Below are 24,271 nucleotides of genomic sequence, written 5' to 3'. Positions count from 1 at the left end.
GCATTTATTTAGAACCAAGAGAAATCATTACCGTCTACAGCCGCGAGAGGGCGTTTTATGCTGCTCAGTGGTAAACTACAGAAGCAGTGAGCAGCATAGAGCGCCCTCTCGCGGCTGTAGACAGTAATGCTTTCTCTTGGTTCATGTCTCTTAGCTCATTTCTGAATCAGAATCAGAATCAGAATCAGAATCAGAATGAGCTTTATTGCCAGGTATGTTTACACATACGAGGAATTTGTTTTCGTGACAGAAGCTCCGCAGTACAACAGAATGACAGACAGAACATAAAACACATAATAAAAGAATAAAAAATACAAATAAGTAGATAGTGAATGACAATATACAAATGACAATTGTAGGCAGGTATATTACAAAATGAAGTTATGTATTTACATATATATTGTGTGCAAAATTTAAGTGTATGCTAAGTATGTGTGTTAGATAAATAAAGTGTGTGTGTATATAAATATAAAGTGTAGTGTGTTCGCCGTTATTATAAGCTGTTCATAAGATGGATTGCCTGAGGGAAGAAACTGGTCCTGTGCCTGGTCGTTCTAGTGCTCAGTGCTCTGTAGCGTCGACCAGATGGCAACAGTTCAAAGAGGGAGTGTGCTGGATGTGAGGGGTCCAGAGTGATTTTGACAGCCCTTTTTCTCACTCTGGATAAGTACAGTTCTTGAATAGATGGGAGAGTTGAACCGATGATTCGCTCAGCAGTCCGGACTACTCTCTGTAGTCTTCTGAGGTCAGATTTAGAAGCTGAGCTGAACCAGACAGTTACAGAAGTGCAGAGGATGGATTCAATGATGGTGGAGTAGAACTGTTTCAGCAGCTCCTGTGGCAGGTTAAACTTCCTCAGCTGGCGAAGGAAGTACAACCTCTGCTGGGCCTTTTTCACAATGGAGTCAATGTGAATGTCCCACTTCAGGTCCTGAGAGATGGTGGTTCCCAGGAACCTTCATGACTCCACTGCAGTCACGGGGCTGTTCATGATGGTGAGTGGGGGGAGTGCAGGGGGGTCTCTCCTGAAGTCCACGATCATCTCCACTGTTTTGAGCGTGTTAAGCTCCAGGTTGTTGAGACTGCACCAGACAGCCAGCTCTTTTACCTCCTGTCTGTAAGCAGACTCGTCACCGTCCTGGATGAGGCCGATGAGTGTGGTGTCGTCTGCAAACTTCAGGAGCTTGACAGAGGGGTCCTTAGATGTGCAATCGTTGGTGTACAGGGAGAAGAGCAGTGGGGAGAGAACACAGCCCTGGGGAGCTCCGGTGCTGATTGTACGGGTGCTGGATGTGTATTTTCCCAGCCTCACTAGCTGCTGCCTGTCTGTCAGGAAGCTGTTGATCCACTGACAGATGGAGGTGGGCACGGAGAGCTGATTTAGTTTGGGCAGGAGGAGGTTTGGGATGATCGTGTTGAAGGCCGAGCTGAAGTCCACAAACAAGATCCTCACATAAGTCCCCGGTCTGTCTAGGTGTTGCAGAACATAATGCAGTCCAATGTTTACTGCATCGTCCACAGACCTGTTTGCTCTGTAGGCAAACTGAAGAGGATCCAGCAAAGGCCCAGTGATGTCCTTCAGGTGGGCCAGCACCAGTTTTTCAAATGACTTCATGACTACAGACGTTAGAGCCACAGGCCTGTAGTCATTTAGTCCTGTAATTTTGGGTTTCTTAGGGATGGGGATGATGGTGGAACGTTTGAGGCATGAAGGGACTTCGCACAGCTCCAGCGATCTGTTGAAGATCTGTGTGAAGATGGGGGCCAGCTGGTCAGCACAGGATTTCAGACAGGCTGGTGTAACACAATCTGGGCCTGGTGCTTTTTTCCTTTTCTGCTTCCGGAAGACCTGGCGCACCGCATCCTCGCTGATCTGAATTGCAGGTGTGGGGGAGAGGGGGGATGCAGGAGGTGTGAATGGTGAGAGTGCTTGATTGGAGAGGTGTTCAGGATGGGTTGCAGGAGCTGTTAATGGTGTGAACGGTAGTTTGGAGAGGCATTCAGGGCTGGATGCAGGAGTTGTGAAGGGTGTGAATGGTTTTGTGGGGAGGCATTCAGGGCAGGTGATGGGTGTTCTTTCAAACCTGCAGTAAAACTCGTTCAGATCGTCTGCCAGTCATTGATTCTCTACAGTGCTGGGGGGTGGTGTCTTGTAATTGGTGATCTTCTTTAGACTTTTCCACACTGATGCAGAGTCGTTGGAAGTGAACTGAGTCCTTATTTTTTCAGAATAATTCCTCTTTGCCACTATGATCTCCTTTTCCAATGTGTATTTAGCCTGTTTATACAAGACATTGTCCCCCTTCACGTAAGCATCTTCTTTGGCCTGACGGAGCTGTCTGAGTTTTGCAGTGAACCACGGTTTGTCATTATTGTAAATTAGTTGAGTCTTTGTAGGAATACACATATCCTCACAGAAACTGATATATGATGTTACGGTCTCTGTGAGTTCATCCAGATCGGTGGCAGCAGCTTCAAAAACACTCCAATCAGTGAGGTCAAAACAAGATTGTAAATCCTGCTCTGCTTCATTAGTCCATCTTTTTACAATCCTTGATACAGGTTTAGCAGATTTTAGTTTCTGCCTGTAGGACGGTATAAGATGAACCAGAAGGTGATCAGAACGTCCCAAAGCTGCTCGTGGAACAGAGTGAAATGCATCCTTTATTGTGGTGTAACAGTGATCCAAAATATTACTGTCTCTTGTGGGACAAGTAACATGCTGTCTGTATTTTGGCAGTTCACGGGACAGATTGGCTTTATTAAAGTCCCCGAGAATGATTAAAACAGAGTCCGGGTGTTGTTGTTCTGTCTCTGTGATCTGATCAGCGAGTTTCTGTAAAGCTGAGCTCACATGCGCTTGAGGATGGATGTAAACACTGACCAGAATGAACGAGTGAAACTCCCGCGGCGAATAGAACGGCTTGCAGTTAATGAAGAGTGTTTCGAGATTTGAGCAGCACGTCTTCTTTAACACAGTTACATCTGTACACCACCGTTCATTGATGTAAAAGCATGTCCCACCGCCGCACGATTTCCCCGTTGATTCTGTGTCACGATCCGCTCTAAACAGCTGAAAGCCCGGCAGATGGAGCGCGCTGTCCGGTATGGTGTCATCCAGCCAGGTTTCCGTGAAACACAGAGCAGCAGAGTGTGTGAAATCCTTATTTGTCCGAGAAAGCAGAAGGAGTTTGTCCGTTTTGTTGGGTAGAGAGCGGAGATTTGCCAGATGGATGCTAGGCAACGGCGTTCGAAATCCGCGCTTCCTGAGTCTGACGAGCGCTCCCGCTCGCTTCCCCCGTCTGCGCGTCCTGAAGCGCTTGATCAGCGCCGCCGCTCCTCCGATAACAACGTTCAGTAAAACGTCTGAATAATTGAAATCCGGTAAAATATCCTGTGGTGTGTTCTGCCGAATGTTCAGCAGTTCTTCCCTGGTGAAACTGATGGCAGGAATATAACTAAAGACAGGACAAACTAACAAAAACACAAAAACATATGCGGAGCTCGTCACGGAGGCAGCCATCCTGTATCGGCGCCAGCGATGAAGATTCTGACGGTTCATGTCAAATTAATTTTGATAAATAAGTCGCACCTGACTATAGGCGCAGGACCAGCCAAACTATGAAAAAAAGTGTGACTTATAGTCCAGAAAATAAGGTACTGTAATGGAAGTAAAACCATATATGCGTGCCTCTATGATGCAAGTTTGATGGCACATTCAGCTTTTTTTGATAAGACATATTGTACTGAACATTGTATCATTTTCCTTCTAAGCTATAATAATTCACAGTAAAATACAACTCACTCTTACAGTCTAGTAAATAAGATCATGGTTAATATTTATTTTACAAAACACAACAAGCAATGAACAAGTACTTTATTTGTCACATCTGTCTCATATTCGACATGACAACATTTAAAACTAACGGAAACCTTGAACCGCAAAGTTGGGGAGAAAAGAAAAAAAAAGATTCTCAAAATACATATTTCTTTAAAAATAATTCACATAATGGGGGGAAATTGTTTTAGTGCCTTCCTGAGTTATTTTCCTATCTTATTTTTGCTCTGTAAACTTGATTCTCCATGGTAAAGAAATTAAATTGTTGTTTTCTTTAGAGGAAAAAGAAAAGAATAAAAAAAAAAAACAACCACAGATTTTATTTTAGATGGGAAGATTCAGGAAGACCCCTTGCGGTTTAGGGTTTCTGTAAAACTTCCAACAACTCCTTTATTTGACGAACGCGACATCTGGGATCTTTCCTTGTGCCTGTTTAAAAAGGACAAAAGCATCCATAAGATAAATGCAGGATGCATGAGTATTTGAAGAGTTCATTTGCAAAAACGGATTGTAAAAAAAGTTGTCATCTGACCTGAATACAGCGCATTGATTTGCTAAAATTGACTTATAGGCTTCGGTTCACAAACAAGTGTGGTTGTTGGTAGGGGTGTCCATGGTTAACCGGTTAACCGATTAACCGTTAAAAATTGTGTAACCGAGTGAAACATTTTGCTTGGTTAAGTGACGTCAATGGCGTGAATTGAATTTAGTTGTAATACATTTTTGCACCACCAGAGACCGCCAGAGCGCTCCCAGACATTTGTAATGTCCACAAGAAGTCATTTTTCTAATATGAAGCGGGCTAATACGAGTGACGGGGCAAAATGCAAGTATTGCAATACAGTGCTTAGATATACTTCAAGTACAACCTCGTTGTTGTAATCTCAACAGCCAACACCCGGGCATCATTAGGCCGGTCAGGACACACTGGATGCGTGGCGTGTCTGTTTTTAATTCGGTTCCCACGTTAACAGGTTAGAGCTTGCCGACTGCCTGCGTGAGACGCGCGACTCAGGCGCGGCTCGACGCGTGCATGCTAGAAATAGAACCGACGCCTTGTTGGAAGCGTTTTCAGGCAAAGTATAATAGGAAAATATGTTTATATGTCATTTTGTACAAAAATACATATTAATTCATGACATTTTGATATTTGAAAGTCTATAGGTTGACATAAATTCAGATATAAATGTAATTTAAATAAATAAATAAATAATTATCGATTTTCAAATATTGTACGTGTCAAACATAGTCATAGTCATAGCCTTAGCGAGGCGGCCGCGGAGTCTGCTTGTTACCTTTTGCCTTATACATTTTAGGCTTATTCTCAAATTCAGATTGTGTTAATGGGCGGCATTATTAGGCAGTTTTAATAGGACAATTTGACCGGAGAGATTAAATTTTGTCGGACATTCCTTTTTTTTTTTCGGCCAATGTCCGGAAATTACTATGGTTATGGTTACTATGGCACACTATGGTTAACCGAGTATTAACCGCTAAGGGCCTCGGTTAACGGTTAATGAAAAACTTGAGAACGTGCAGCCCTAGTTGTTGGCTTCTGCTCTAAAATAAGAACTCATGATGCCTTGAAAGTGGATAATACCAGCTTTTTTCACAAAACATGTTTGCGCTATATGTGGAAAATAATGCAAGGCACTCTGCTATTTTTTAATTTCTCAGTTTTTGTAAATGAACTCTTAATTTATTCTTGTGAACCACTGGTGTTACCTTAAGGCCAGTGAAGATCTGAGCAGCCCTGTCAAAATCCCATTCGTTGTCTTGTAGGCACCTGAAATGAGAAATTTCTGACCTTGACAAGCCATCCATCTTTATATGACTCTAGAAAAAGAACGAACAACTAACAAAAGCAATAATGAACGTATTGTAGTCCTTACTTTTGAGACCATTCTAGGTTCATTCCAGACATTAGGGAGAAGGCAGCAAGCATTTCTTGTTGCGGGGCGGACAGAGTGGGCACAGGGCTGCTGGACGGCGTGGGGGCTGGGGCAACAAATGCACGTCGAATTTCCTCCGTAGTGGCATTTCGAACGAAGAGCTCGTCATTCACAATGCACAGACTGAAGAGAAAATGTTACGATGAGATGACCAAATGGCACATAAAGCCAAATTCATTTTTATAAGTGAGATCTTACCCAGCATTTCCAGCAGGAACGGCAATGAACACCCGGGAGAAGGCTCTGAATGAGTCTCGCGATTTGCCATCTGCTTAAAAAAAAAAAAAAAAAGAAGAGAAAATGATAGTGAGTCACAAAACCCCCTCAGTTCAGAGTAAAGGTCCTTGCTCAGAGTCCAAAATGTTCACGTAAAAAAATTTAAATTGGCCTCAAGCGATGTCAATCACATTTACACACTACCTCCAAATCTTTCGTCCGTCATAAAAAATTTGGATCGAATTTGATTTTAAGTGTTTTTTTGCATCTGTAGCATGCATCTTGAAAGGAAAGGATGACGCATGTGAAAAAAATAAAAATAAAAAAATGCATACAAGATTTTCAGACTCAAACGTCTGTCTTAATGATTTTCGATGGAACTCACTCTCTTTGAAAACTCCACTGACTGTAAATGCCAACAATGTAGCCTGCAAAAAACACAGATGCAATTAGAACCGCATATCTGAATGTGAACCATGCAACCAGAAAACGGCAAGTTTGACTCACTGTGTAGGTGTTGACGTCTACGATCAAGGAGGCGATGTCATGTTGAGTTTTGGGGAGTTCGTTCAGGAAAGCCACCACGTTTAATCTTGTGTGTTTGATCAAACGAAACCGTGTAGCTGAAAGGAAAACGGCATAACTCAGTTCACACAATTCAGGATACAATTTAATACTAAAAGTGCAGGCAACATTTATTACTGCAGTGACTTTTTGCGCAATCGGGAGCTTTGTGAGAGGATGAAAAGTTCCCTATGGAGGTTACACTTGTGTTCAAGTTGCTTACTCACATCTGAGCAACAGTAAAGCGGATTGGGTTTTTTGCCCAAATTGCTGAAATATGATAGAGGACAGAAACTTGATTATTTCATAATTACTTACTGGGGTCGTCTTTCATACGCCTGATATTGCGACAGTCTTTCTGATACTCCCCTAAACTACTTCTGCAGAAAAAGAGATGAGAAAAACAAGGTAAATGTTTGTGGACCATGTGGAAGAAAGATCAGATGGTACGGTTCAGTTCAAGTCAAAAGTGGTTGGCTAGATGATAGAGGAGAGAGGATGTGTGCTGTACTTTGAAGCGTTCTGCAGGGTGAAGGGAATACTGAGGGAGAAAGCTGCCCCGTCATGGTAGGCGTCCAGCAGGGGCTGTCTGTCTCCGGAGTCATATATGCTGTAATATCTGGAGAGTGAGACAGATACGTGAACATTCTGATCTGAATGTTTTAGTTTTACTGCTGGTGTGTTGTATAAAGATCCAAGAATGCGTACTGTTGCAGGAAGCAAAGGATGATGTTCTTGATTTCTTCAGAGCAGAAGTAGCTAGCCTGTGTTTGAAGCAAAACAGAAGTTAAGAATGAAAGCCACATATAGGTATCTCAGGGAAGAAAGGATGAAAGCTTGACCAAACCTTGGAGGGGGGAAGAGTCGCAGGAGCGACTTCCAAATCAAAACCAATGGGAGGCGGAAGGACGTGTCCATCCTGTTGTTTAAACAATAAACAGAAACGCAACACATCAATTCCACAATTTAGCCGAAGATGAATGTGACTACATATTCACTTCTAATGGTTACCAGAATGGTTACCAGTATGTTTGCAAGCTAATAAATGTCACACCATCAGATGAACAATGTGGATTTCCTACCAGTTTGAGCAGCTTGGGGAATCGTTCCCGAACGGCACTGTCCAACAATCACGAAGACACAACAAGAGAGACAACATTAGCAAAGACTGCACACGTGCCAATGACACGGTCCAACACTAACTCAAAAACTTCAATCGGGCCATCTTAAGTATGGGACATAGAGGCAAAGATGATTCAATCAGAGAAATATATTTACTTACAATTATCCATCAGGCTTGAGATATTGCAAAACTGTGGATTTACACATTTTACACATCAAAAGTTTGAGTTCAAAAGTTTGAGGTCGGCAGGATTTTATTAATGCATACTCACCAAGGCTGCATTTATTTCAATCAAAAATGCAATAAAAACAGTAATATTGTGAAATGTTGCAATTGTATAAAAATAACTTCTAAAAAGGTATATTGTTCCTTTTCAGTATCATTACTCTAGTCTTCAGTGTCACATAATGCTTTAAAAATCATTTTAATATGCTGATTTGGTGCTCATGAAACATCTCATTATCAATGTTAAAAACAGCTGTGCTACTAGGGCTGTCGCGTTAAACACAATATTGCAATGATGTGCTATTGACGAGCAAACTGCAGAGGTTTGTGTCTGCAGTTTGTGTACCATTCTGATTTGTACAGAGGCTCCATAGGTTTGCACTTAAGCCTAAACGGACAGCGAATGAGAGAGAGAGATCAATGGAGCATGTCATTATGTCAGGTTAATGTTCTGTTATGTGGATCATTATTTTGTCGTTCTCTTCTGTTTACTTCACTTCCTGTTTCATCCGTTTGGTTTCAGTTTCATTGGTTTCTGAATATGGCCTGGTTATATCGTAACACATACACACATATATGGTGATAATACCACATACTTGAGCCACTCAAAATTACAAGGGAAATTCTTTCACCACAAAAGCCCTATGTGCTACTTAAAATGTTTGTGGAAAAATTTATACTTTTTTTTTTTTTTTCAGGATTCTTTGATGAACAGAAAATTTGAAAGAACACCATTTATTTAAATTATATATTTTTTCTAACATTATAAAAATCACTTAAATTTAATAAGCCTTTCTGAATATTCATTTCTTAAATAATCATCTTATTTTATGGAACACAAACATTTGAACAGTACTGTGACAGTTAAAACAAACACCATTCATTCATTACATTTGCACAAACAGCAAAGGTTTGCTGGACTCAAGTTTGTGTTGAAAAACGTGGGCATTTCAGCCATGGCACCAATCAGCCAATCACAGCCCTGTTCCAACTCCCTCCCACCCCCCAGCACAGTACTTACCCAGCCACAATACTCACCACCGGTGCCCCCTACAGGCCGAAAAACAGACACACACAGGCTGGCAAAGGATGGGGGCAGTGGGGTGTTGTGAGGGGTAGAGTTTGGTGAACATTCACACCACCAATCAATCAGTCAGTCAGTCGCTCAGTTTTTTTTTTTAGCACATTTAGGAAGTGTTCTCGGAGGAAAGGGATCTGGTGACATACTGGTGGTTCCTACGGTCAAAACTATGGGGTACTTATTTTTTTTTCCAGGCACTAACATACAGATCGACAAATGTTGGCATGTTAAGTTGTTAAAACTTAAAGTGTAAACAGTTCATTAGGTGCTTTTTACATTATTTATAACAGACCTAACTGTGAGTAAATTTAGCCATACACATTGGTGAAAAAATATATGACAGTAATGGATGAACCACAGAGGAGACAGTAAAAGAGAAGCTATACAGAGAGATGATCAGATATAAAAAAAAAAAAAAAAAAAAAAAAAAAAAGAACCCCAGAAGAGCACAATTGTTGAACCCCGAGCCTCTGCACAGAGCATAATATGACTGAAATAAATGAGTGCTATAAAAGGTGTGTGGGTTATTTGCCCTAATTCATTTGGACCCTACTATTAAATTTAAGAACAGCAGGGCATTTATACAAACTGTTAATTGAAGCTTCATTTGAGCCCAGACAGCTTACTCTTCTTTTGCTTATTTAGTCATTTGTGGCCTATTTGATATTGAAATGATTATTTTAAAAGGTTTCCTGTGATCCTCCTCCAGTATTTTCTCCCAATGTTTTCTCTTTGGTGAATTGATGATCAGATGATTTTTTTTTTTCAAAGTGCTCTAGGACGAGGATCATGAAAATGGTCAGTCTGACCAACTATCCTCCACCTTGGTTTCAATACAGAAACAGAGAGAGCGAGAATTGCCTCTGCTCTCATTAGTCATTTTGCACCATGAATAAAAAGCTCATGTGTCTGAGCAGTGCTTGGCTCAAGGTTTCTCTTAAAAACCTCCCTTCTCCTTCTCCACCAGTAGCATCTCCTCACAAACAACTCATCTTCTTCCTTGAATGGTCTTCATCTCCAAGACGTTGGCTGTGGCCAGTTTTGCGGCTGTGCCTGCCTTAGGTTGTCCCAGAATCAAAAGTTGGGATCTTACCCGTCCTTGACTAACCAGCCTCTCACTGGCCACACAGTATCAGCAGTACATCAGGTGTTCGACTTGTGCAGGGCGGCTGGAGGGAGGAGGGTGCCAGCATTTTAGACAGGTGGAGCACAAAAAGTACTTAATAGAGCCTCATCTCCAATGGTTGTTCTGTCCTTGTATGCCAACTTATTCATCTGCATTCTGGGAGGTCACATGCAGAAGCTGCTGCTTAAACTGACTTTAATTGCTGAAGTATAAGCTGATGAAATTTACAATATGCTTAATTGTTTTAGAAAAGCCAATTGCCAGGTTCTGTGCAAAAAGCTACAGGGACAACAGTGACGGGGCAGAACAAATGGTTGGAAAAAGCAAGAATGGGTGAAAGTGTGGAAACCATAAAGAACCAGAGGCGGTGTCAAACTTATGCTCCTTACTGGATTGCCACTGGAACTCGAACGAGTAAATATCATCATCACATGCCTGATGATTAAACTAGTGGAAAATAATCAAGAACTCTTACTTTAGCATTTAAAAATCACACATAGAGTGGGATAGGGCTGTGTATCGGCAATAATCTGATGATACGATACGTATCACGATACAGGGATAGCGATACGATATGTTGCGATACTTTAAGGCAATATATTGGTACATTTCTTATTTTAGCAATAGAAACTCAAAACAAAACAACTGCCATGAATCTTGTATGATTTTTACAAAAATATAAATAGATATTGCGTTTTTGAGAATCGACAGTTTCACCAAACAAAATATTTGCAATAAGTATATAAATATTTTCTTACACCCCTAGAATGGGACTTATGGATTAAATTTTTCTCTCTCTTTAGAATAACATGCAGTGATTGGGACAATTAATAAATACATTTTACGTGTAATAAAAACTAAATAAAATTAGGCACACTTTCTACCAGGCATTTCCGTCACGTCAGACTCCCTCTCGCCAGGGATTTTTTCTCTTGATAATATTTCAATTTAAAGTGAACCTCAACTCACAAATCTGAAATATTCAGCACACAATACATTTATCTTTCTAATTGACTGCCAAGTTTTCTAGGTGTATTTTACACACCAGTTATAGAGCCATTAACACAGGTTTTTTTTTTTTTGTACTGAACTACAGGGGTAAGGCTTTGCATATGCATGCATTCAAGTGCATATGCGCACACACGCACAACTATTCGGTTTCAGGCCTGAAACATACTCTACGCAAGTACGTGAATGCAGACGCTTTGTGTTGTTGAACACACTGCAATTTATAACGCAACACATGTATGCATTGCATTCTAGTACATTACAGAAAATCAATCAGGTTAATATCTATAGCTTTAAGAGCATACAGGCTTGCCGAGTAACGTAAGGGCGTATATTTTAAAGCACTGCGCTTGATAATTATGTACTTGTGTATAGTATTTTTCTGGCAACAAATGGCAGAGAAGTCTAACCTGACGTAGTCGGCCTGGTTCTTGTAGTGTCCACATAAAGGATTTCCCTCCAACAACAGTTCCACCAGCTTCAGACCCTTCAGTTTATCAAGCTCTCTCTCGGTCTTCAGCTACAAGATGATACAATGACACATGACTGACAAGCCTAGAGGAAACACTAAATCTATAGGTATCAGAGAGCATAATCATACCTCATTATGTGAAAGATTGAGAATCTTCAAGTTGGGAACTTTGTTGGCAATATCCGCCAAGTCATCCAGCCTGAACAACCGGTTGTTGCTTAGGTTCAGACAAATCAGCTATGAAAGGAAAAAGAAAAATGTTTTCTGATCACATCTATAGAGTTAACTAATGCTCAAAAGGTTCTTGATAAAGAACAAATCTTTTGGTAGCTTCCAAATGTTTGTACTGTCACTGTTGATCAATTTAATGTGTCCTTGCTGAACAAAAATATTAACTTATTTTTGTAAAAAAAAGAAAAAAAAAATTAGTGACTAATCCAAATTTTTAAAAAGGGAGTGTATTTGCTTGCTATGCTTTAGGAAATCATGCAAGAAAAATGTTACGTTGTACCTCAGGAATGTTCTCCTCAATTATTTTGATAACCGCCAACATGGAGTTCCTCCGATTTAAAGTGACCTCAATATTTTGAGAAACCAAATCTGCCAGAAAACAACAACAAACATTTGAGCTATAGCCTTCAACAGGCCAAAATGAATAAGTGTTTTTTTTTTGAGAAAAATGACTGCATTGAAAGTCCAACCTGGATCAACTCTGATGTTGTTCAGATCAAGAGCCTGCTGTGACCCATCAAAGCGTTTAGCCATGCATTGCTGCAGAAGACAGTCAGTAATTATCCAGAAGTGAAATTAATGAAAAAACATCCTCTTGCAGGCTGCTGCAAGTAACAATCCCTTACTTTCAAATGCTCCAAATCTGCGGCCTTCAGATCAGTGTGAATCAAAGCAGGTGGTGGGCAGCTGTTCATAATAACGGTCACCTATCCATCCAACAGATTAACACCAAATTACACTCTGGTTAAACTAGAAAGTCTTACCAAATCTGCACATAAACAAATTAAAGTATTTTAATGGCTATTACTTTAGAAATATTAAATTAGAATAACGACTAGAAGCCATTTCTGCCATCTTTCAATGTTTACGATGCATTGCATTTAATGAGTATTACCTTATATCCATCTTTGTCCGTTATTTTCCGTGACACTTTAAACAAAGCGTTAGCAGTTGTGGCGTCTTCAACATAAAACTGGGCCTTGTTGCCATCAGTGTGATACTGGGACCAAAAAAAAGACAAGCCGGAAGCGATTTAGCAATCTGACATGGGTGCTTTTCTATATTCATGCTGTGGAAAATGCATTTCAGTGTATACTTACATGAACGGCATGGAATGGCATGGAACAGACGCTCTGAAGTGAAGACAAAAGCCAATCTTTGTCATATTTCTTCCCGAAAGGAATCTGTGACCAGACACAAAAGACAATCACAATGTAATATGGCAACAGGGTCACGAACGTACTTTAAATTAAAGCCTAATACATTAATAACTGCTTAACTCATGTGCTATAATGTCTAATGTACTAACGGTCATTTTAAACCAGTTCTTGCGGTTTCCATCAGAACCACTGCCACCTCCACCTCCTCTGGCTCCATATCGATTGCCACCTCTATCGTCATTTCCACCTGCACCGCCGCCGCCTCCACCACCACGTCCACCTTTGCGATTATCTCGCCGATTCTGTGGTCGGCCATATGGATTGCTGAAAACAAGCATAAAATCTTAACTACTGACCCTCAATGATTATATAAGAAACTAAGTAGCCCCAAAGTGCTTACAATCTGCGCTGGCCACCACTGTCTTGAGGACCTTCGGTCATGGCCACATCTCCATCATCATCCTGAAGTCTGGTCCGAGGACCAGGGCCTCCTCCACCACCACCGTGACCACCTCGATGCCTCGGCCGTGAAATCGGATCGCTGTACAGCGGGGCTCTGAAAGGACCTCTGCCTTTACGGTTACGATGCTTTGGTCCACCAACACGGTCATCATGCTCTGAAAGTTGTGTGTTATTTTACATTATATACTCCATATATGGTCTTATTTTACTTATAAATATGATGCATGGTGTTAAAAGTAATCAATATACTGATCAATGTTGAATTATTCCAAATACAGATTGAAAATCAAAGGGACTACCCATTGGGCAGTATTGGTGGTTTCCATTGAATTGTACCAGTGAATTTAAACAACCCTATGAACTTTGGGTGGGTTCCTGAGTATGACAGATACATTTCAGGTTTGATGAATCTCTCATGTGTAGTGGGCGACAGATATATCGCCAAGGCCATCAAAATAAACTTAATGGGCAATGCTGATATTTGAAAATCAAGATCGACAGAGATTGAGATGGGGTAACCATTATCTTGACTTTGTTGCTTTGCAATAAAGTGTTATTTGACATCTGGAACTTGAGCTTCATTGACAACACTGAAGAAATCCGTCACTTGCGCCGCAAAACAACAAAAGATGGAAGATGAAAGAGTCAGTGGTGTGAAAACAGGCGTTTAACAAATACATGTGACATAATCCCTGTAATCAAACTAGTGCTAATGGGCCACTGCTTGGACGTAAATTTTGTTGTTGGAATAATTTCACTCTATTACACATTACTGTGCCCCTAAAGAAATTGTTGTCCATTTTTTCCAAAAACCTATCACTAATTTCCAATGAGAAATCAGCATTTCAGACACTCAAGTGTTCACTTTAAAAAGATTAGATTACTTGGAAGTATGTTTGAAACCAGTTTTCTTCATATACAAAAACGTTGCTCACCTATCTTGTTTAACATGATTTTATCCCTATAAAGCTCTATTTTTGATACGTTAAAGATCTCTGAATTATCATCATAATCAATAAAGATCTCTGAATTATCATCATAATCAATAACTTTTAAATATCAACTTAATTCATTTTTGTTATGTTTTAAAGCTTCAATAAACTGATCCGTTTAAAATAACGATACATAAACGTATGTCAGTTTTTAGTTGTTGAACATGAACACTGTGCATTGCTCTTGGTCTAAGAAACAATGAAGGCAGGAGATGAACTACAAAACTATGCAATTTGCTGGAAGGCTCCTCTCGGGCTTTATTATTCGTAAGTAACGTTAGTTTGGTCAATATTACAGCAGTTCAATATGACCTCATAACGCATTACGACCATGTGGTCAGTTCACCCCGCTCCATATTATTTTCACAACCTTTCACCAAATATAACATTAAAATCGGCTAAATAAGTTTTGATAATGCGTTCACCGTTTGTCTGCACTAACAGCTAACAACAAAAACACATCACGCACCAACAAAAACAAAGGCTAGCTGGCTAGATGGTACTTATGTAAATTATAGAGTAACGTTACACGATGACAGACTACACAGAGTTAGAAAACGGTATTTGAGAAGCAGTAAGATTGTGAATAATCTTAACTAAACGTTATTCATGTCAGACAATTTAAATGGAGCTAAGAGCTTTTGCTAACGGCTCAAACTTACCACTATAGTAGCGCGAGTCGTCCGATGTCGCCATCTTCTACGAAGGCTTTAACGCTACTTTAAATGTAAAATATAGGCCCTCCAATTGTTGTTTTCCTATTATTATTATTTTTTAATAAAACAAAATCGAGAAAAATAAGATAAACCCTTTGTAGGCTCGCAAGATCGGAAGAGATCTTTTCTGGCCAGTGACTCGTGTGAGAATAAACAGTCTCAAATGACGCTGCGCCACTTTCTTCTTCTTAAACCCAGTGGAGTGTTTGCGGTTCTCTATTGCCTCCTAGTGTTGGACAGTAAAAGAATGACTGTCCATACAACACGATGGATGGATAAGCTGCTGCCTTCACGTCTGATCTATTAAATAAAACAAATAAACATGAAGTAAACGGAAAATGCGAGGATGCGAACATTCTTCCTTTTATAATGTTTACTTATTCGCTCACATGATCTCTATGCAAAAGAATAAACCAAACATAACAGTACATCTTTGGTTAGAGTGGACAATTATGCATGAATTTAATTAAATAACTATAAAAAAATAAAAACACCATATACTTCCATAGTAGGCTTAATTTTCCATGTAGTCTTGGAATATTATTTTATATAGTAAAAGTAATAATAAAAATACCATAATCGTAATTAAAATAATATTACTAAAGTTAATAATAATACTAATATTATTATTATTTCAGCATGTTTCCCAAATAAACAATACTTCAACGTACCTCTTTATTTTTCACAATATGTAACATGGTCTTTAACAAAATATGTTTTGCATTTTCTGCTGTAAAATAAGTGAAATTTATGAAACAAATTGTATAATATTCCAAGAATTTGAGTGGAACTGCTCAGCCATGGTAAAGATTTTTGTGAGAACATCATAACGCAGAGGAATGCAAGGGAAATTAATAAAGTGGAAGTGTTGAAACCTTGAACACACTTACAGTAGTTACACTTTACATGCAAAACTGTTATTGTAACAGAAGCACAGACATCAGTAAGGACAGGTTAAAGCATGACAGGACTCTAAAGGTGACTTTTAAGTCCTATAGTTAGTTATCAGCTAAAGGAGAACAATAGCAGCAGAACAGGAAATTCTCTTTAGCTTCACATCAGCTCCACGAGGTAAACTGGTTTCCAAATGCATCTGAAAAAAGTTTTTATGTAAAAATGCATTGCAGAAGGAGTGTCTCAAATATGCTAGCTATGAGTCACGTAATGTAACAGAATGTATGTGCGTCCGTGGTCGCTCCAGAGTTTGGAGCTCAGAGCCTCATCCAGGGTCCAAGCCTTTGTCTAAGGCTGGTGTTTGAGGACTGTGATTGGGTAGTTTCTTCATTTTGAGTCCCGTTTCCCATTCCTGCTGCCCTCTGCTCATGATCTGGGTCCTCCTCGCTCAAATGGGTCTCTGCAATATGAGGAGCCTCAAGGAAAATGGGAGCTTCATCTGTTGAAGGAAATATTAACCAGTGAACGGACTTGGTCTGTAAGCTTTATTACCATTCAAAGTTTGGGCTCTGGATATCTTTTCTTTTCTTTTTTTTAAATATTAATTAATACTTTTATTCAACAAGGATACATAAAACTGAGCAAAAGTGACATTAATACATTTATAATGTTACAAAAGATTGCCATTTCAAATAAATGCTCTTCTTTTAAACTATCCATTCATCAACAAATCCAGCAAAAAAATTTTTTTAGCACAAAATGATTAAAAAAAGAACATTAATAATACTAGGAAATGTTTCTTGAACACCAGACTGATTTTCTGAAGGATCATGTGACACTTAAGAGAATGAATGAACACATTTAGCTTTGCCATCACAGGAATAAATTGCATTTTAAAATAGATTATTTGTAATAATTGTATGACAGTTAATGTTTTTACAATAATAAATTTCACAATTACTGGTTTTACTGTATTTTTGATCATTTTTGATGCAGTCATGGAAGACTTTTCAAAAGCATTTAAAACCCCCCAATATGTTCTCATTCTATTATTCTTATGCTTTAAGTTGATATTTTTACCAGCTTCATCCTCTTGCAGGTGATTCAGTTCCTCTGTCCCAGTCACACTAGGACTGTCCAACTCACCTGCACAAACAAACATGATTGCATGATTCTTCACTGACTTTTATTGCCCTAATGTGCATATGATTGCCACAGATATCTACTGCATCACTTTGATCACATTTTCGTTTTGTTGCATTCTCTCACTCACCTTTGTTTCGAACCGTTTGTTTCGGTAGATCTGCTGCTTCACTGCAATCTCTCCCATATGTCATGACTTGGAAACAGCAGGAGATTTGCGTATTATTGACTGATCTGTTTGGTTGTCGTGATCATGTGTGTGCAGTAGCTGTGTTCTTACTGGGAGTGCTGGTGGATGAGTGCATACGTTTACGTGCTTCTTCCCTCCTCTGCTGAAGACGTGTCGAGTCTCCCATCGTCACCTGTGTGTGTAAACAGACGTCTGGAAAGCATCCAACGGAAGTGTGACAGCGTGAAAGTTAAATAGATTAGGCAGACAGATGGTCTTACCTTCACTCTGACCTGCTCGGGGGGATAAAGCCCTCCCCAGATGAACTGCAGGTAACTGAAGAGCACAATGACACAGAGGAAGGTGAAGTTACTCGCCACCCCAACGACTGCAGACATCACAGGGAAATTATACAGGAGGTATCTGTAGCAAAAGGGAAAAGCATTACGGGGAAAGTCTTGAGCCGCATCACTTCAAGGAACACGTATAGTCAAATAAACTGGTAAAACCTAACCATGGCAAATACCTAACACCAGCGAAGCAGGCATGGATCCTCAGCTGGGCAGAATAAATCTGGACCCTGCGGGACTGAATCTCGATCACAGCACCAACGGCAGGCTGGTACTGTGAAGGACAGATCAATATAATGCACGGTTTTTAAATACACATTTAGATTTAGATATGTACTTGTGGCATGAATAATATGAATAAAGACAATGTCTTTACAAACTTTACAAACTCACAAGGTCTGATTTGAAATCTGGGTAGAGCTCGACCTCGATGAGCTGCTTCTGCTCAGACACACCTGTGAGCAGGAGCGGGGAGAAGAGCAGCGTGCTCATGGTCTGCAGCAGATTGGAGCGGTAGTGCAGCATCGTCTGATGAGGAAAAAAACAAGGAACTAGTGAACATGAGGTAAACAGCTATGTACTGACAGGTACTGGAATATAAAAGGTTGAATGTACATAGGTCCATAAACATCAAATTTGAATCTAAATCAAACTGCAGATCTCAGACAACACATTCCACAATACCAGACACTTGTTAAGTGCATTTAAAACCAAATAAAGCAAAATGAAACCAAGTGAAAGTTTGGGATTTTTTAAATGTTTATGAAAGACGTTTCTTATGCTCACCAAGGCTGCATTTATTTAATCAAAGCTACAGTAAAAAATAAATATTTTATTTCAATTTAAAATAGCCATATATATATATATATATATATATATATATATATATATATATATATATATATATATATATATATATATATATATATATAATGATTTTTATTTAGATAACGGCAAAGCTGAATTTTCAGAAAAAGGCCTCTATCACCAGCTAGCTATAATCTTTTTCTATTCTATCTGTTTTTTTCTTCATTTATTACATAATAATAAAATAAAAAACTTGCAACGTTACTGCATTAAGCCAACTGATACTTGTCATCACTCTTTTGTTGATTTAGATTCCATTGTCCTCACTTTTAAATCACTTTGGATAAAAGCATCCTCTAAAAATGATTAAATGTAAATCGGATGTGAATTTAATGAGACATTGCTAAATAAAAGTATTAATTTCTTTAAAAAAAAACAACAGTATTGCATACCGATTAATAAAGGATATTTGATTGTGCATGCACATTTTCCCAATTTTTTTTTTATATTATATTTGCCATCATCTAAAACTCACTAAAAGTTATTACAAATAATGTAAAAACTAGTGATGTCGAATGATTTTTTTGGAGTTTTTGTTTACCTAATATATGTGTGTGTGCTGTGTATATTTATTATTTATATATGAAGACGGGCACATACAGAATATGTTTTGAGAATATTTACATAAAGTATATATCTATATTCATATAATTGATGTTACATATACATTTATTAATTATATAAATGTAACATAATTTTCATAAAGATATAAAATGGGTTTATCTCTTCCATCTTTATTTGAACCTCTAACTCTAACACTCTATTCTAATTCTATTAAAAAAACGTATCCCTTTAAGACTTGCGCACAATTCTTTTGCTGCTTGTTTTCTACAAAACTAACTAGCTTTCTAATCTTTTTGTATTCTATCTGTTTTCTTTTCATTTAACAAAAGCAAAAAAGACATCTAACACTAGCTTGCTCTATTCTTTTTCCATTCTTTCGGTTTTCTTTTTATTTATTATATTATTTAAAAAGCCCTTGCTATATGTACTGCATTTAATTTTGTGGGAGTTGTATGCACTCACTGAGCGGGCCACCGAATGAACAACTGTCCCATGAGTGGTATAGCAAGACATTTTGACCATGAACATGCCAAGCTGCTCATTAACAGGAGATTCAGGCATTTCCAGCTCCAGAGAGATCCTGTAGGCCTGACCAGACATCATCACCTACCAGAAAGAGTCAACCGGATTTACAAAACTAGCTTCAAATACATTTTACATACATACATTAGTTACATAATACACAAGTATTATTATCATTAATGGGCTTTCTAGATAATGTTTACAGCCAAGCTTTAAAGAATTGGACGGATAATTAGCTAATTTTGGAGGAACCTGTAAAACATGCAATTATTTATAATTTGATTATAATTACAATTTGTCTACCTGGTCTCTTCCATTCTTCAAAAGTGAGATGTTAGCCATGGGGAAAGAACAGAGCACTGAATCTGAAGCATCACAATCTGTCCTGTAAAAGATGAAACGGAGGAGAGAGAGGAATCAATCACAATTCATTGCGTACTACAGTGATGCCTCCAACAGTATTTGTGCATTGGACCAAACTAATTAAGAACCAATGTAAAAAAACAAGACAGGAATATTCCTGATTAGCCCTGATGTGTCTGTACCTGTAGTAGAAGTGCACTGGTGTGGAGAAGCTGACGCTGGGCATGTAGGAATAGTAGAAGCTTCCATACAGGAAGATGGAGACCCACAGAAGAAGCAGCAGGACACAGAACAGGATGGCGGCCCGTAGAAGTGTCCTGCGAGCTCTTAGAAGGGTCACCGCTGCCACATCCTGGAGCCAAAGCAGCAACGGCCCCATAGCTGCGCCCATAGTGAGCAATCCTTCGCTGTCACATCCAAACGTGGGTCTTGTGATGTCACACTGTTTGCCCATCAGCCCCCCCACTTTCCCTCTTTACTCATGCAAACCACCTTCCACACTATCCAGTAATACATCCAGGCTCTACTCATAAATATCTATCTCATAAATCTTGTTATCTATAGTCAGAATTAATGGTTTGAAAATACAGGGGGGTGAGGGGGTGAGGGGGTTAAAAGGTCATGACACAAATTTGACCAAAGTCACATTTAGATCAAGTCATCTTTCGACCTCGTTCTGCGACTAAAGACATGACATGCCCGTTTTTTATCTGATGCTATAAATTAGCTTTTCCAGCTTTCTTCGGTTATTGACGATGAAATCACAGAGTTCCCTAAAACAACGAGAGAACAAATTCAGACACATTAAGTATATCATAATCCCAAAGGAATTACAATAATATACACAATAAACATTAATTAGCACATTTATACTTTTTTTAAATGAAGAAATTACAACTAATCCAAAACGAATCATGTTATAAACATCTCAGAATATTAAATTGTACTGCCAACTGTTGTTATATATTTATATACCGACTATATTTAGTCGGTCAGATAGAAAATGTGCCTATATATATATATATATATATATATATATATATATATATATATATATATATACAGGTCCTTCTCAAAAATTAGCATATTGTGAAAAAGTTCATTATTTTTCATAATGTAATGATAAAAATTAAACTTTCATATATTTTAGATTCATTGCACACCAACTGAAATATTTCAGATCTTTTATTGTTTTAATTCTGATGATTTTGGCATACAGCTCATGAAAACCCAAAATTCCTATCTCAAAGAATTAGCATATTTCATCCGACCAATAAAAGAAAAGTGTTTTTAATACAAAAAAAGTCAACCTTCAAATAATTATGTTCAGTTATGCACTCAATACTTGGTCGGGAATCTTTTTGCAGAAATGACTGCTTCAATGTGGCATGGCATGGAGGCAATCAGCCTGTGGCACTGCTGAGGTGTTATGGAGGCCCAGGATGCTTCGATAGCGGCCTTAAGCTCATCCAGAGTGTTGGGTCTTGCGTCTCTCAACTTTCTCTTCACAATATCCCACAGATTCTCTATGGGGTTCAGGTCAGGCGAGTTGGCAGGCCAATTGAGCACAGTAATACCATGGTCAGTAAACCATTTACCAGTGGTTTTGGCACTGTGAGCAGGTGCCAGGTCGTGCTGAAAAAACAAAATCTTCATCTCCATAATGCTTTTCAGCAGATGGAAGCATGAAGTACTCCAAAATCTCCTGATGGCTAGCTGCATTGACCCTGCCCTTGATAAAACACAGTGGACCAACACCAGCAGCTGACATGGCACCCCAGACCATCACTGACTGTGGGTACTTGACTCTGGACTTCAGGCATTTTGGCATTTCCTTCTCCCCAGTCTTCCTCCAGACTCTGGCACCTTGATTTCCGAATGACATGCAAAATTTGCTTTCATCCGAAAAAAGTACTTTGGACCACTGAGCAACAGTCCAGTGCTGCTTCTCTGTAGCCCATTTCCTGCACACGCCTGTGCACGGTGGCTCTGGATGTTTCTACTCCAGAATCTGTCCACTGCTTCCGCAGGTCCCCCAAGGTCTGGAATCGGTCCTTCTCCACAATCTTCCTCTAGGTCCGGTCACCTCTTCTCGTTGTGCAGCGTTTTTTGCCACACTTTTTCCTTCCCACAGACATCCCACTGAGGTGCCTTGATACAGCACTCTGGGAACAGCCTATTTGTTCAGAACTTTCTTTCTGTGTCTTACCCTCTCGCTTGAGGGTGTCAATGATGGCCTTCTGGACAGCAGTTAGGTCGGCAGTCTTACCCATGATTGCGGTTTTGAGTAATGAACCAGGCTGGGAGTTTTTAAAAAGCCTCAGGAATCTTTTGCAGGTGTTTAGAGTTAATTAGTTGATTCAGATGATTAGGTTAATAGCTCGTTTAGAGAACCTTTTCATGATATGCAAATTTTTTGAGATAGGAATTTTGGGTTTTCATGAGTTGTATGCCAAAATCATCAGTATTAAAACAATAAAAGACCTGAAATATTTCAGTTGGTGTGCAATGAATCTAAAATATATTAAAGTTTAAGTTTTATCATTACATTATGGAAAATAATGAACTTTTTCACAATATGCTAATTTTTTGAGAAGGACCTGTATATATACAACCTCTGTGAACCAGAAACTATTATAACTAATGCAGGATAATGTATTTCTGTACATTTGACAGTCTGACACGAATTAAAGTGCAATGCAATAAAATAAAAGAGGAAAGAATAAAACACCACGATATGATGTGCATTGTCATTTAGACTTGTCCTTTACATGTTGTAAGTTACCTTTAAAACTCGTTTAGTTGCTCTGAACTGCATGTTAAGTGTCTTCCTGTCTCCATTCCGCAGTTTTTATCTTACCGATGTCTTTATCAATTAAGTACATTATATTGAAGTATAAACCGCACAAGCACCTTCTTTAATTTGACAATACGCCATGGACAAATAAATATGTCTGCTTTAGAGTAAACTGGTGAACAACTCCAGAGGACCCGAGACCCCTTTCCCTCCCTTTCCTCTGTTATGTGCTCGAGTGACGCCCTTTGGTGGCGCATAATTTATGAATTTCAGGGAAAAGCAATTGATCTCTAATAATATTTAACCTAAAACTAATACGAACGTTTGTTACTTACTTTCTATAGATCTGAGAAAAACAACCTGTTTAGCTCTGTTTAGCTCAGTGGCGCCTCTGCTTGTGTGACAGAAACACAAACACACGTACGGCAACAGAAGAGGTACAAAATACACGCTGTTCGATGCGTTTCCGTGCCTGCAGCGGTGATGATTTTGCAGTGCTGAGATTTAAAATATGCTGTTATTGATAGGAATTGTTACATGAAATTAGTTTCGATTTATATGGATTTTTTTACATTTTTTTTTAGCTTTTTAGCAAATATTCTATCTAAAGAAACATCTCCACACGGAAATATAATAAAGCAAAAAAAAGCAAAATCCAGTGTATACATCAGTATGACCGCTGCGAGAAAAAATAAGTGATCTTTCTTCGAAAAGATTGAATTACGTTTGTTTTAAAGGAGACAGATAACAACTTAATTCTCCCAAAGATATTTTAACCAATTGTAGACTAAGTGCAGCAAAGTCTCTTCCTCAGCTTTGCAGAATACACAGATTAGAGAAATAAAAAATAATCTATCTATATCTATTTCTAATAAGTAAAAACAATGACATAACACATTTGTGTTATATAAAGAGACATTGTTTACAGAGCAACCCTAAGAAAATGTATATTCATGACTAAAAAATATTTTTTATGTAGGCCTAATAATAATAATAATAATAGCCTAATTATAGAAGTAGTGTTAAAGGTTACATGAAAAGTGTTTTAGTCTTTTTACTTGGTTACACAACTTGACATTCAGTTTCACGTTTGTTGAAAATGGTAAAAAATATATATATATGTATATTGCCAACATAAATAAAACACATCACATTTAGTCTTTTTATCATCTAGGACATAGTCATTGGGACTGAACCAGAAATCAAAAACATATTTAATTTAATGTAGCTGAGCACCGTCAAAAACCCTTTATTCTTTCTTTACGCACCAAATGTTTCAGATAACAGTATTTTCATTTCTCAGGAGGAAACTAGGGAGCATGTTTTCAACTAAGTGAGTGTAACATGAGAATGAATGCAGCGGGAGGGTGTAGTGATGTAAAGATGTGGGGGGGGGGGGGGTTGAGATCTCAACCCAGGCGGGACAGACCATCGAG

The 24,271-nt window shown here is 38.8% G+C and overlaps 2 protein-coding genes across 4 annotated transcripts; both read right to left on the bottom strand.

Moving 5' to 3' along the window:
* Positions 1-3,818: 3,818 nt before the first annotated feature.
* On the bottom strand, positions 3,819-15,359 carry LOC113038521 (nuclear RNA export factor 1-like). 2 transcript variants are annotated; one of them, XM_026196022.1, is made up of 21 exons: positions 15,113-15,359; positions 13,397-13,613; positions 13,146-13,320; positions 12,937-13,020; positions 12,732-12,836; positions 12,463-12,543; positions 12,307-12,376; positions 12,117-12,205; positions 11,735-11,842; positions 11,544-11,653; positions 7,653-7,689; positions 7,418-7,489; positions 7,279-7,334; positions 7,082-7,189; positions 6,889-6,950; positions 6,514-6,629; positions 6,392-6,434; positions 5,989-6,061; positions 5,731-5,913; positions 5,564-5,624; positions 3,819-4,267 (listed from the first exon to the last, which is right to left on the bottom strand). In XM_026196022.1, exons 1-21 carry the CDS (start codon positions 15,144-15,146, stop codon positions 4,229-4,231), a joined length of 1,923 nt encoding a protein of 640 aa, XP_026051807.1. In that variant the 5' UTR covers positions 15,147-15,359; the 3' UTR covers positions 3,819-4,228. The 2 variants fall into 2 exon arrangements, with proteins under 2 accessions (XP_026051807.1, XP_026051808.1); XM_026196023.1 differs by having other exon boundaries at positions 5,989-6,058; positions 15,113-15,358.
* Positions 15,360-15,447: 88 nt separating this feature from the next.
* On the bottom strand, positions 15,448-23,293 carry LOC113038522 (seipin-like). Of its 2 annotated transcripts, none has more exons than XM_026196024.1 (11): positions 23,171-23,293; positions 20,221-20,811; positions 19,979-20,060; positions 19,616-19,759; positions 18,116-18,250; positions 17,899-17,996; positions 17,654-17,795; positions 17,484-17,565; positions 17,334-17,399; positions 17,141-17,206; positions 15,448-16,559 (listed from the first exon to the last, which is right to left on the bottom strand). In XM_026196024.1, the coding sequence occupies exons 2-11, from the start codon at positions 20,490-20,492 to the stop codon at positions 16,378-16,380; spliced, it is 1,269 nt and encodes a 422-aa protein (XP_026051809.1). In that variant the 5' UTR covers positions 20,493-20,811; positions 23,171-23,293; the 3' UTR covers positions 15,448-16,377. The 2 variants fall into 2 exon arrangements, with proteins under 2 accessions (XP_026051809.1, XP_026051810.1); XM_026196025.1 differs by lacking the exon at positions 23,171-23,293 and adding an exon at positions 22,824-23,131.
* Between the last annotated feature and the right edge of the window lie 978 nt (positions 23,294-24,271).

This window comes from Carassius auratus, chromosome 21 (genome assembly GCF_003368295.1).
Source record: "Carassius auratus strain Wakin chromosome 21, ASM336829v1, whole genome shotgun sequence".
Taxonomy (NCBI): Eukaryota; Metazoa; Chordata; class Actinopteri; order Cypriniformes; family Cyprinidae; genus Carassius; species Carassius auratus.
Note: the sequence above shows the minus strand (reverse complement) of the source record. Positions and strands in the feature narration are given on the sequence as shown.

What these genes read in the sequence shown, in the direction of transcription:
- LOC113038521 (XM_026196022.1), bottom strand. Translation starts at nt 15,146, where the DNA reads ATGGCGACATCGGACGACTCGCGCTACTATAGTG. An exon ending in AGTGGTGGCCAGCGCAGATT is followed by an intron (nt 13,321 to 13,396) that starts GTAAGCACTTTG and finishes GCTTGTTTTCAG; the next exon opens with CAATCCATATGGCCGACCAC. An exon ending in AACCTAGAATGGTCTCAAAA is followed by an intron (nt 5,625 to 5,730) that starts GTAAGGACTACA and finishes TTCTCATTTCAG; the next exon opens with GTGCCTACAAGACAACGAAT.
- LOC113038522 (XM_026196024.1), bottom strand. Translation starts at nt 20,492, where the DNA reads ATGGGCAAACAGTGTGACATCACAAGACCCACGTTTGGATGTGACAGC. An exon ending in CCAGTGCACTTCTACTACAG is followed by an intron (nt 20,061 to 20,220) that starts GTACAGACACAT and finishes CATCTTTTACAG; the next exon opens with GACAGATTGTGATGCTTCAG. An exon ending in CAGATTTCAAATCAGACCTT is followed by an intron (nt 17,997 to 18,115) that starts GTGAGTTTGTAA and finishes TGTCCTTCACAG; the next exon opens with TACCAGCCTGCCGTTGGTGC.